We start from the raw sequence: 12,192 nt of genomic DNA on the forward strand, positions 1-12,192 counted from the left end.
GCCATGCATGCTGATAGCTTGATGCCCTGAGGACTATTGGAGCTGTTTCTAACATGGGGCACTCAGATGGCCACATCTGAGCAGAAACATTTGGTGGTCAGTTCACATTGTTTGGAAAGGAACGCACATGGATTTTGACCCTTCAGCCAAAACTGACAGTTAAAAGAAGAGGGATGGGTGTGGTGGCTCAAGCCTTTAGTCCCAGCACTGGGGAGGCAAGGGCATGGTGGATGCATTAGTCAAGGTTCTCTAGAGTAACAGAACTTATAGAATGAATCTCTCACTATATATATATATATGTGTGTGTGTGTGTGTATATATATATGTGTATATATATATATATGAATGAATGAATTTATTGGAATGACTTACAGGCTGCAGTTCAGCTAATCCAACAATGGCTGGTTAGGAACAGAAAATCCAAGAATCTAGTAGTTTCTTAGTCCACTAGGCTGGATTTCTCAGTGGGTCTTCAGTATATACACTGGGATCCCAAAGAAGTAGGCTCTAAAGCCATTGAAGGAATGGGCAAGGGGAAGCAGGCAAAGAGCAAAGCTTCCTTCTTCCATGTCCCTGTATAGATTTCCAGCAGAAGGTGTGGCCCAGGTTCAAGTTGTGTCTTCCTGCCTCAAGATCAAAGCTGTGCATCTTCCTACCTCAAAGGTCTGGACTAGAAGTGGATGCACCCAAGCAAAAATAATCTCTCACAGGTGTGCCCTCCATTTCTGGATTATAGTTTATTCAAGATGTAGGTCAAGTTGACAAGCAAGACTAGCCATCATAGTGGATCTCTGTGAGTTCAAGGCCAGCCTGATCTACATAGTGAGATGTATAGTCCAAGACAACCAGGGCTACATGTCTTATCTCAAAACACAAACAAACAAATAAAACACTATCTCCAAGCCAAAGAAGAAGTAGGGTGATTATTTGTTTATCTTTTTTGTGGGGGATACAGGGTTTCATGTAGCCCAGGTTAGCCTCAAACTTAATATGTACCCAAGGGTGACCTTGAACTTCTGATCCTCCTGCCTCCTGGACCTGACCTGAATGCTGGGATTACAGAAGTGGGTCACCACTCTCAGTTTGGAGGTAAAATTTTAACAGAGTGTGAGAGTATTAGCAATAATGTTTCCTAACTCAACCATATTAATTTGGATCCAAGGAAATGTATCTTCATTAAATGTTCAGGTCCACAGAGGTAATACATCCCAGTTTTCTGCTTCACTGAGATATTCATTTGAAGTAGGACTGTGTTAGTCATATAAATGATCTGTCCGAAGTTAACTTTCACTGTAAGAACAAATATACTCAAGAATTCTATACCCAAGCTTAACATAAGCCAAGCATTAATTCTGCTCTTTTGCCTTGTAATTTTAAGACCAGTCACCCAACATATAAAGACAATGTTTACAAAGAAAACCTTAATAAGAGAACCCCTAGCAAGGGCTCAGCATCATACTACTTCCACAAACTCCAGAAACCAACGGCCACACGGGAAGCAGCAATAATGCCCGGGTCAAAGGACAGCTTTAGAAACAACAGAAATGGAATAAAAGGGAACACTTGACTTGGGACTCCAAGTCTGCTCCAGGGTTTGGGTGAATTGTTCAGACCAGGCTCTGCTGATGATCACTTGGAAGAAGTAATAACGTTTATTACAACTGGGCCTGCTTTGACTTTTTAAAATATTTATTCTATTTTTCCTTATTTATTTGTATGTTTATGTGTGTGTAGGTGTGTGTGTGTGTGTGTGTGTGTGTGTGTGTGTGTGTGTGTGTAGGTGTCTGCAGAAGCCAGAAGAAGGCTTCAGAGCCCCTGGGATGTGAGCTGCCTGACGTTCGTGCTGGGAACCAACCTGATGTCTTAAGTACTTTGAACCACTGAGCCATATCTTCACCACCTCATTATTAATGTTTTAATACTCAAAGGGGTATTTGAGACCCAGAACTCTGGCCTAAAGACTCCTGTATTTTGTTTTATAATTCCCTTTTCAAACCATCTTCCTTTCCCCTGATAATACTAATTTTTGATTTTATTAGCCTGTTAGATTGAATGTGATTAACAGAAAACTAGGTTTCTTGGCTGTTTCCTCATTTGGGCCTTTAGCTGCCCCACTATTAAACCTCAAAGTCTTTTTCTCAGTCTGAGAATGTCACACCACTCAAGATTTTTCTTATAAAACCAGTGGGCCACAGAAAGGCTCCCAAGGAGGAGTAAATGGAATAATGTAGTTAAAACTAGTGTGGAGAAAAAGTGGGCTTCCCAGAAGCAGCCTGTTATTATACTGACAGATTAGAAATCTGAAATCTCCATACTTCTATCTCCCACATTTCTGGTTTGAATCTGCCTACCTGGTGATTAGGTACATGAACACAGCCCTCTGCCTACTCACACTATAAAAATATTCTAGCATTTCAGTCACTTTCTTGACATCAGCTGATTAGTATGTATAAGAATCTGTTTCTCCCTTCTGATGGGCTGATGTCTTAGACGTACCTTGCAATTATTTTGGAGTCCTGTAGGAGCCTGTGGGACTTGGGTGGTTTAGTCCAACTATCTGTGTCGAATGTTATGTTAGGATTTATATTACTCTACTTTCTTTTACCTGAAATAGAGTTACATTAGAAATGAAGATCTCCCAATTTGTGAGAAGTTCATTTCTGGGAAGAAAATGATTTCTTAAGAAATGAACTAGGCCAAGTGGGGCATGGAGGTACACATCTGTAATCACAGCACTTGGTAAGCTGAGACAGGAGGATTGCCATGAGTTTGAGGCCAGTTTGGGCCACATTGTGAATTTCAAGCATTAGAGTAAAAGCTTGTCTCAAGAAGCCAAAGAAACAGGTTAAAGAAGAGCAATAAAATGAATAGTTCAGTGCATTTCTTTGAAACAAAAGTATTCAACAAAGAACTCCTTTGCCACAAAACATGAAATGCATCAGCAGAAAGGAAGAGGCACGAGACAGAGGCCGGGCAGTCAACTCTCCGGCTACTGAAGTTGGATACAAACAAGAGGTTTTGCTATTGGGTTTTCCATTAAATCAATTATCGTAAATAAAATTATAATTTCCTAATTACCTAAAAATGTGTTTGAAGTATTCAGTTATTTGGCTTTAAAAGATTGCCCTAACCCTTATTAGTAGGTTACATATCTCATCTATTTTCAATCCCTTAGAGCAGGCTCTGGGCCTTGATCCCCTGTAGAAATCCAAAGATTTTAAGTCAATTTAGAGGCCATGAATATACTACAAAAAAAAAAGTTTCCTAGAAGTAATCACGGAGTCCACCTTCCAGGGATCTCCCCAGCAGGGACATTAATACACACACATAAAAGTGAGTGTAAAGTCCCGGGCACGGCTCAGTGGGTAAAGGTGCCACCCAGTTTGACAACCTGAGTTTGAGTCCTAGGACCCACAGGATGGAAGGAGAGAACTGACTTCTACAAGTTGCCTTCTGACCTCCGCATACATGCATCATCCCCAGCATACAAAATAAGTGAATGTAAAAACATTTTTTTTTTTTTTTGGAGTGCATGTACATCCTTAATGCAGGCAAAAGAAGGGATCGAGACTGTGTGGAGATACTGGAGCCTACTCACTGAGTGCGAGCAGAGTTAAAAATGGAGGTCTTTTCCTGCTTCACTGGGTTTTATTCCCTGAGGGGATGGAACTCCAGACAGCATCGAGGTATAAAGACACACGGTCTGAACCTCTCCCAGCTCAAAGCTTTGCTGGAGATGGACTCTGGCTTCATTTCTATGTTTAGTTTGGAATTCCTTGTCTTTTTCTCCCCTTCGCAGTGAAGCTAGCCACACTGGTGATTTGGAAGAGGCGCTAACTCTATATGCTGATTCTTCTGTTTCCCCACTTTATCCAGAAACAAGAAAGCTGATCCCTTTCATTTCATGATGAAGAATTTGGGAATCCCATTTATCATTTAGATCAGTCACCAGAAATGGGCCAAATATGTTTACTGGTGTCATGTGAAAACAAGTGTAAACATCTCAGGTTTTTTTTTTTTTTTCAAAAATTGTTATTTATTTACTCTTTGTGTGTGGGCACATGGGCTTGTGGGCACGCACGCACACATGTGTAGCGGCAGCAGGCTCTCTCATGTAATGGCACACATGTGGGGCCGGAGAACAACTTTTGGGAGTCAGTTCTTGCCTCTGCTGCTGCTGGGGCCACCAGGCCACCTGGCCTGTGAATCTTAACAAATTCTGCCTCCACTTCCTGTGGCCCCATAGGAGGCTAGGATGACAGATGCATGCCAGTGCATCAGCATTTCACACAAGTTCTGGGGCTGGAGCCAGGTCATCAGGCTTGAGCAGGAAGTGCTTTTATCTGCCGAGCCTTCTCCTTGGCCCAAAGGTCTAAAATCTTTTCTTTTCTCTTTTTTTAAATCACACTGGTTTTGTGTCATGTGCACACTCATGGATGCTCTCACGCACATGCGCACAAATGCCACAGTGCACATATAGAGGCCAGAGGACTACTCACCACAGTCTGGTTCTCTCCTTCCACTGTGTGGGGGTTTGGGAGATCGAACTCAGGTCACCAGGCTTGACAGCTGGTGCCCTTACCTGTTGAGCCATCTTACTGGCCGGAAAGTCTCAAATCTTGACCCCATTTTTAGAGCAAATGGACAACGAGAGGATGGGGCTCAGCCTCAGCCTGCCCATCGCTTCTACACCCTCCATACCCGGAGCCAACACGAAGAGAGCTTGGCATCTCCGATACCTTCCAAGTCTCATTCCCGCCTACAAGGGTTTGGCTGGCTTTTATTCTGTCTGTGATCTTGTTAAGAGGCTTCTGAAACGGGGGAGTTTTTTTTCCAAATGGATTAGACTCCTAGATATGAAAACAGAGGCACTTGAGGGTGAAAGTCTTATTCTTCATTGAAAGAGAATTAAACTGATGACCTTTCTTTCGGGCTGCTGCTGCTTACCCAGCTGACTTTAGTTTTCTCGTAGTCACAAAGGTCTCTGCCCACATTCTTTCTGTTCCACACAGATTAAGAGTATGGCAACCTCACCAACCAAACTATGCAGCCATATGTGTATCCACTGTAAGAATATTAGGCAACCATTATTGCATTTGAATGGCCTAGGCTATTCATATCTCATGTGTTATCTTCAGAACTTCTAGACTTCAGTCTATAGCTTTGGCCTTTTTTGTTTTGCAGACTGAGTTTCACGCACAGTGTAACACAGTTTGGCTTTGAACTTGGAATCCACTCCAGCCTCTTGAGTGCTAGGATTACAGGTGTAAACCTCTATGCCTGGCTATAAGTTATATTATGCAGTATTTAATCCAGGAAATGCCTTATACATTTTTAAAGGCCTGTTTTAATTTATTTACATATTTTTAAAAATTATTTTTAAAATGTGTACATGCATGTGCGCTTGCTTGTTTGTATGTGCACCCTATGTGTGCAATACCCTAAGAGGCCAGAAGAGGGCACTGGATCTCTTGAAACTAGAGTTACAGATGGTTATGAGCCACTTGATATGGGCACTGGGAACAGAACCCTAGTCCTCCACAAGAGCAGCATGTGCTCTTAACCACCAAGTCATCACTCCAGCCCCATCTTTACATAGTCTTATGTTCTTTATGCAAACAATTCTTTTGAATAAAAGGAACGTTCACTTCATCATCATAATGAGAAAGCAGTATCATTCACCAACATCAAACACACAATGCAAAACCAGCAATGAAATTAACTTCTGAGTAGATACTGTTGTCATCACTGACAACTGAAAGCCTCTTAATTTACTAAGAAGGGAGCTAGCAGAAGTTAAAGAACAGTAGCAAGAAGCAGGCCAGAGGACCAATGAGAAGAGCGACAGGGAATCTACGCACTGAGCCCATCCAAAGTGCCCATGCCTCACTACAGTTGCATCTCACACCATGGGTAGAACCCACCCCCTCCTGTCAGCAGATGAGCTGCATGTCTGCTCTGTATGGGCGGACGGACGGATGGACAGACGGACAGACAGAAGGTGGCTTACCATTTGTCTGAGAAACGCCATCAGAGGGGTCCTCCGGGGTTTGTTTTCTTCTTTAACTTTTACATCTGTGGGTTCGGGCGGGGCCTCTTCTTCATTGAGATCCACAGTTTGTAAGGCAGGCTCTACTTCCTCAAACCTTACAGTTTCTACTGGTGGCTCACACACCACCTGGATTGTTTTGCCAGGTAATAAGAAAGTAAAACAAAACAAAACAAAACAACCCCGGCTACCTAACTATTCCCCCAAAACACGTTTATGAAGGAGTCTTGGTTCTCCCGTCTGCAGAGTAGCTGAGGGTTTGAACCCGTGACTAGTTTCTATATAGGCAATCTTCAAGAGGAAATATTCAGGATGTACTTAATGAGCTCACAGACAGATGATTGCTGATCACTGGACAGACAGATGGACAGGCAGACAGACAGATAGGAGTGGAGTTGGCAAATTCCTTCCCCATGAAGGTACAAGACGTAGACAGGAGGAGTCCCTTCTACCCTTTCTAGTAAGTCTCTCTTTGGTCTGCCCCAGAACAATTACATTCAGCCTGTGTAGAGATCCCGTGGTGGTTTGAATGAGAATGGCCTCCAGTTGGTGGAACTATTTGGGAAGGATTAGGAGGTGTGGCCTTGTTGAAGGAGGTGTTTCACAGCTTTGAGGCACCCCATTCTAGTTAGTTCTCTCTCTGTGTCTCCAGCTCGTGGATCAGATGTGAGCTCTGTCCTACCACCATGCCTGCCTGCCTGCTTCCATGCTTTCCACCATGATGGTCATGCACTAACCCACTGAAGTGATAATCTGGACCCTAATTAAACACTTTCTTTTATAAGTTGCCTTGGTCATGGTGTTTTATCATAGCAATAGAACAGTGACTAAGGCAGAGCAGGAATAATCAGGCAACATACGTCAAGTTCTTCAGCCTGTGCCAGGTAACATAAACACTCAGCTAATGCTACTGATTCTTACTGGTTCTTACTGGTGTTAACATTAAACCTATTTGCTCCATGACCACAATGACCTGGAGCATCCAATGGTTTACAGGTCCATTTAGAGACGATTATATCAATTACTACCTCTTTTGATGTCTGTGGTACAGGGTACTTCTTATATATGACCTTGGGACATAGCTACAAAGGTAATGTTATCCCCATTTTACAAATAAGGATTATGAACAATCGACTAACTTGGCTAATGTACTACTAGAGGGCGGCCGCCATTTTGAGGAAGATGGGGTTTCCTGCTGGCAAGTGAAGCCGAAGGCCTGACAGCAAGATGTTCTCACATCTGTTTGAGGCTCTGCCATCCTCTAGGAACTGGGACCCTTTCCAGCCTTTGGCTTTGCTGTCCTTGGTCTGTGGGATTTCATCCTTACATTTGCTACCTCGTGGTCATAAAAGAGCTGTTGCCACAGTGGGTAGAAGAGTCGGAGATGGCTCTTGAGTAGGTAAGGACAGACTTTGACCTCCTGACCCTGGGTTCTGAATTATTCTGTCTTTGAAGCATTTCAAACCTTTGTGTACAAGAGCCTAGAGGGAAAAATCACTCCTAATAAGACAGTCTGTGGCTCTGATGGGAGGTGTGCCGTAATGATGGAACGTGAGTGGACGTGCTGCAAACCGTGACCTGGTGGATGCTTCAGGAGCCCCGGCAAGGCTCGCCCCAGCACTTTCAGCAACGGCAGCCAGTATGCTGTTTTCTTTTGCATCCAGGTGGGTTTTTGTTTTCTTCACATGAAACTGATAGGTCCCTTACTAAGGAAGTACCTGTTGCTTTGATTTTATACATTGTTAGCAAGGGAAGATTAGTTTCATTAGTTATAATAATTTAACCAACTAAGGCCAAAACATTTTTGTGGTATACCTTAGCTATTCCATAACTGCTATAGTCAAGACAGATTTTTTTCCATCTTTTTTTTCTGTTTTGGGTCAGGGCCTCTCTAAGTAGCCCTGGCTGTCCTGGAACTCTCTATGTAGACCAGGCTGGTCTTGAACTCACAGAGATCCACCTGCCTCAGTCTCCTGAATGCTGGGATTAAAGGTGAACACCACTATTCCCAACTATTTTTCAGCCTTGTAAATGTTTATTTACTTGTGTGTGTGTGTGTGTGTGTGTGTGTGTGTGTGTGTGTGTGTATGTGTGTGTGTACAGCAGACACTCTCAGGAGTCGGTTCTCTCCTTCCACCACGTGGATCTCAGAGATCAAACTCACACTGTCAGGCTTAGCAGCAAGTGCCTTTACCTGCTGAGCCATCTTGCTGGCCCGGATTTTACTTTTTATAGGGTTAGAATCCGATTTTAGAAGAAGTTCTAAACTTTCATGGTCTTCAAGGCTCTATTTTCTTTTCATGAAAACCTGAGGTTGACGTCACCCCCACCTTTAGCTCAGGGATCACAGTGGACTATACACGGACTGACAGGCTGCTTTTGGAAAGGTATAGGAAGAGAAACTAGACAAAACGAGGCAGTTCAACCGCATTCCCCAGAAGTCACTGGTCACCAGAATCTTGGAACAAGGTTAGTGGCTTCTAGCCGTCCTGCAGCGAGCGTTAGAGGACTGGGTACTGCTGTGATTAATACTGTTGCTTCTCCAAGGAGGAAGAATGAACTTCTGTTTTTACACACTCCTCACTCCACCTGGATGCCCAGCCGCTGGGAAAGCATCACTTCCCTGGGAACTAGACATTGATGGCAGGACCGGTATTCACTGTGTCACCTGCCACTCACCAGCAGTTGCTGCTGGGGGCAGCCAGATGTCCCTGCGAGAGGTGTTGCCTCTCTTGGTCCACCAGGAAAAACATCCAGAGACAATGTGTAAAGGGATATGTGGCTGAGTTCTAAGAAAACTTTGCCAGTACTGACATTTGAATTTATGTAATTTCCACATGTCATGATAATATTTTTCTTTCTTTTTTCCCCCAGCCATTTAAAAATATAGAAAACCACTTTAAACTTGTGGGCCACATTAAAAATAGGTGGTGGACCGGATTTGGCCTGTGAACTGTAGTTTACTGATGTCTAAATTCCCATCTCACTTCAGTCTCACCAGAGCCACAAACTGCTTCCATCAGTATCCCCATATAACAGATAAGTAAACTGAGGTTCAGGGGGAAATGTGACCTGGAGATAATGGTGCCTGGGTCATAGCTGTTTATCTTCATTCCCTCCAAGTGATGGGAAGCTAGATGGTAAATGTGGAGCCTTAAAATTGGAAATGCAAGGTAAAGGGCTAAGCAAGGGGGAAAAAAAAGCAATGTATAAAACATTTCTTCATTTCATGAAAAATGTCTTGCTTTCCTTCTGTGTTACTTTTTGATACTAGGAATATATCTATTAATTCAGCCATATTCCTGTTTTAACCATATGGTACAAAGTGAAATGTGCTTGGTTGTTTCAGGTCAACTCCAGATTTTGATACTTGAGCTGTGGGGAATACAGGGATCCTAGAATAAATGGAAACACCGATTTTCCCCAAATGTTTCTCTTCAGAGAACTCAGTCTCTGAGCAGACTTGTGCTTTTCAGGTTGACAGGAGAGAAGATTCAGGCTTCTTAGAAAATACAAGGAAAGTTCACAAGAACTTTCTAGAATCAAGAGAGAAGGCCTGAGCTTTGCTGAGATATTAACTTTGACTCAAGAAATAAAAGAGGAAAGGATAGAATGAAAGAAAGAGTGAATGATGGACAAAAGAATGTATGAAGGAACAGGACCAACAGATTGTCGAGACTTTTCTCTTAATAAGAATAATAACACTTCTAGAGGAACAATGGGAACTCACTGGACATGGGATGGGAAGAAGAGGAGGGTCAGAAACATGGGAGTAGCACTCAAAGTACATCATATAGTTGTATGAAAATGTCCTTATGCGATTCAATACCATGGGAAGTGAATAGATGTTGATGAGTATAGGAATCATACACAGCCATTCCAGTGTTCACCCCTATCATGACTAACATTTTAGGGAAAATGTTTGGATTTCCAACATCCATTTGGTTCCAGTAACTAAATAAACGTGAAAACATATACACTGTTCATGGTAAGTGAACAAGAGATTCCAGAGGAGGCAAGTACATTTTCCCTTGGCAAAGTGATCATGTCCTTTTGTTGTCTTCAGAAGTTGTACATTCACTTACCCCAATCATAAAAATGTCCAGTCTTCACCGCTTTCAGCACTGAGAGCTGCTGTCTTCAGCCTGGAGCTGCCAAGGCCCCATTTAGTAATCTCTCAGGATAAGATTTTCAAAAGACACATTGTGTGTGTGCGTGCATGCGTGCGTGTGTGTGTGTGTGTGTGTGTGTGTGTATGAGAGAGAGACACAGAGAGAGATCTCATACAACACCATTCCTTTGGACATGAGTGAACTGTTTTAAAATTTTTTACTATCTCTAGAAGACTAAAGGCCAGAAATATCTGGCCATCAGTCTATCAGACCCCTGGGGTCAGCTATCTAGTGGAGACAACAGTCTGGATTATTGCTGTAAGACATCCTCATGCCTGATACAAATGGCTGGGTCTGAGTACCACCCAAAGTTAGTGAGAATCTGGATAACCATGGAAACGAAGGTGAAGGAGCAGTCCAGGCAGAACAAAGCAGAAGATGCAACCCCATCTCTTAAGGATGTGCAAAGCCATTACTATGTGCAGTAGACTCGTTCAGCCCCTGAAGGATGACAAGCTAGAAAAGGGACGCTCTGATTTTGGATCTACTTTTGCGTAGATTCAATGGGAATGATAAAGAATTGGTCCAATGTTGTCCCCCGCACCTTGGCCCCTGATCATGGGAAGGGATGAAAGAGTCTACAGTGGATGCAAAACACAGGACATGCAAAACAAGGGATCCCCGAGCTGAACACCCAATGGCCCGACACACCGAAGATGACAGTGATTTAAGATGATTTGAGATGGCACGGAGTCACTTACATTCTCCTCTGCACCTGTGGAAAGTGAATCCTCTTTAACTGACTAGAGGAAGATAAAAACAAAAGCAAGAGTCAAGATGTTACCAAAGTAAGTCACCCAAGAGCAAAGGGTCATCTGGTCTACCAGTCCAACAAGGTAGTTCTCACATACTGAACTGTTAATGTAGACCTTGTTTGAGCAAGAATTTGAAGGAGGCTTCCACAAAGGCAAATGGTATAGCAAGATGATACAAGTTGTGTATTTCAAGACGCAACAAACAAAGAATAAACATAGTGTCACAGGTAGGGTATGCTTGGAACAGGAATGATTGTCACAGAAAATGCTAGCTGCAGAGTTGTGGCTGTGGGAAAGAACGTATTTGCTTCACATTTTCTAGTAGCCAATAAAAACAGAACAATAATAATAACTATATAATAATATATAACAATAGTTATTATTATTATTGCTGAATGTCATGCATTTCATGCTAGCTTTGAATTTACTCTATAGTCAAAGATGACTTTGAATTTCTGATTCTCCTGCCTCCACTTTCCCAGGACTGTGATTCCAAGTGTGCACTACCACGTGCACTACTATCCTCACTTATATGATATTGGGGAGCAAATCCAGGGCTTCCTGCATGCTGGGCAAACATTCTACCAAATGAACTACATTCCTAGCCCAAGAGGGAAATATAGTCCTTCAACACACAGCTACTGTTAGGCAAAAACAGATAACTTCTTGAAATTCTATAAGAGAAACAGAGAAATGTGCTCTGGGTCTTGAAGCAAGCAGGTACCCCCACCTTATAAGAGGGTCCCCAGCCTTATCTGATTGTAGTCCTTAGTCAGCACTGGGGGCAGCTCCCTACACTAGCCCTTGGTCTTGGGCAACTCTGTCCTGCTCAAGTTCAACCTGAGTGGACTAGTCCATGGAAGGCTAGGACCTAGGGTTTCACACACCCTAGTCCAGACACTATTATTCCCCTGGAGTCACATGGCATCTAGAGTCCTGCCCCAAACAGGAGAGGGGGCATCCTGATTCTTCCAAAGGTCAATGCTACACTCTGTCAGTTGGCTATGACTCTGGAAGTCATCTTGGTAGCTTTCCTTCAGTGGTTCTTAAACCTTGGTGTGTGGGGCTTTTGTAGATACAGACTGCCTTGAGAATTTCCAAGAAACAAAATACTTTGCAGATGATACCAGGATACTCACAGACCTTCTGTGTCTTTTTCTTCGATTCCAGGTTAAAACCATTTCCCTATACCCATTTTAGTCCTGCTCAGTAACAG

At 43.0% G+C, this 12,192-nt stretch overlaps 1 protein-coding gene across 2 annotated transcripts in view; it reads right to left on the reverse strand.

Annotated features, from left to right (window-relative positions):
- Bcas1 (brain enriched myelin associated protein 1) overlaps positions 1-12,192 on the reverse strand; it is a 76,289-nt gene that overhangs the window by 14,189 nt on the left and 49,908 nt on the right. For both annotated transcript variants that reach the window (XM_059261984.1, XM_059261983.1), the window contains 2 exons: positions 10,923-10,964; positions 6,011-6,178 (listed from right to left, as the gene is read on the reverse strand). In XM_059261984.1, the coding sequence (XP_059117967.1) occupies positions 6,011-6,178; positions 10,923-10,964 (210 nt within the window). The remainder of the gene's footprint in view (positions 1-6,010; positions 6,179-10,922; positions 10,965-12,192) is intronic.

This window comes from Peromyscus eremicus, chromosome 4 (genome assembly GCF_949786415.1).
Source record: "Peromyscus eremicus chromosome 4, PerEre_H2_v1, whole genome shotgun sequence".
Taxonomy (NCBI): Eukaryota; Metazoa; Chordata; class Mammalia; order Rodentia; family Cricetidae; genus Peromyscus; species Peromyscus eremicus.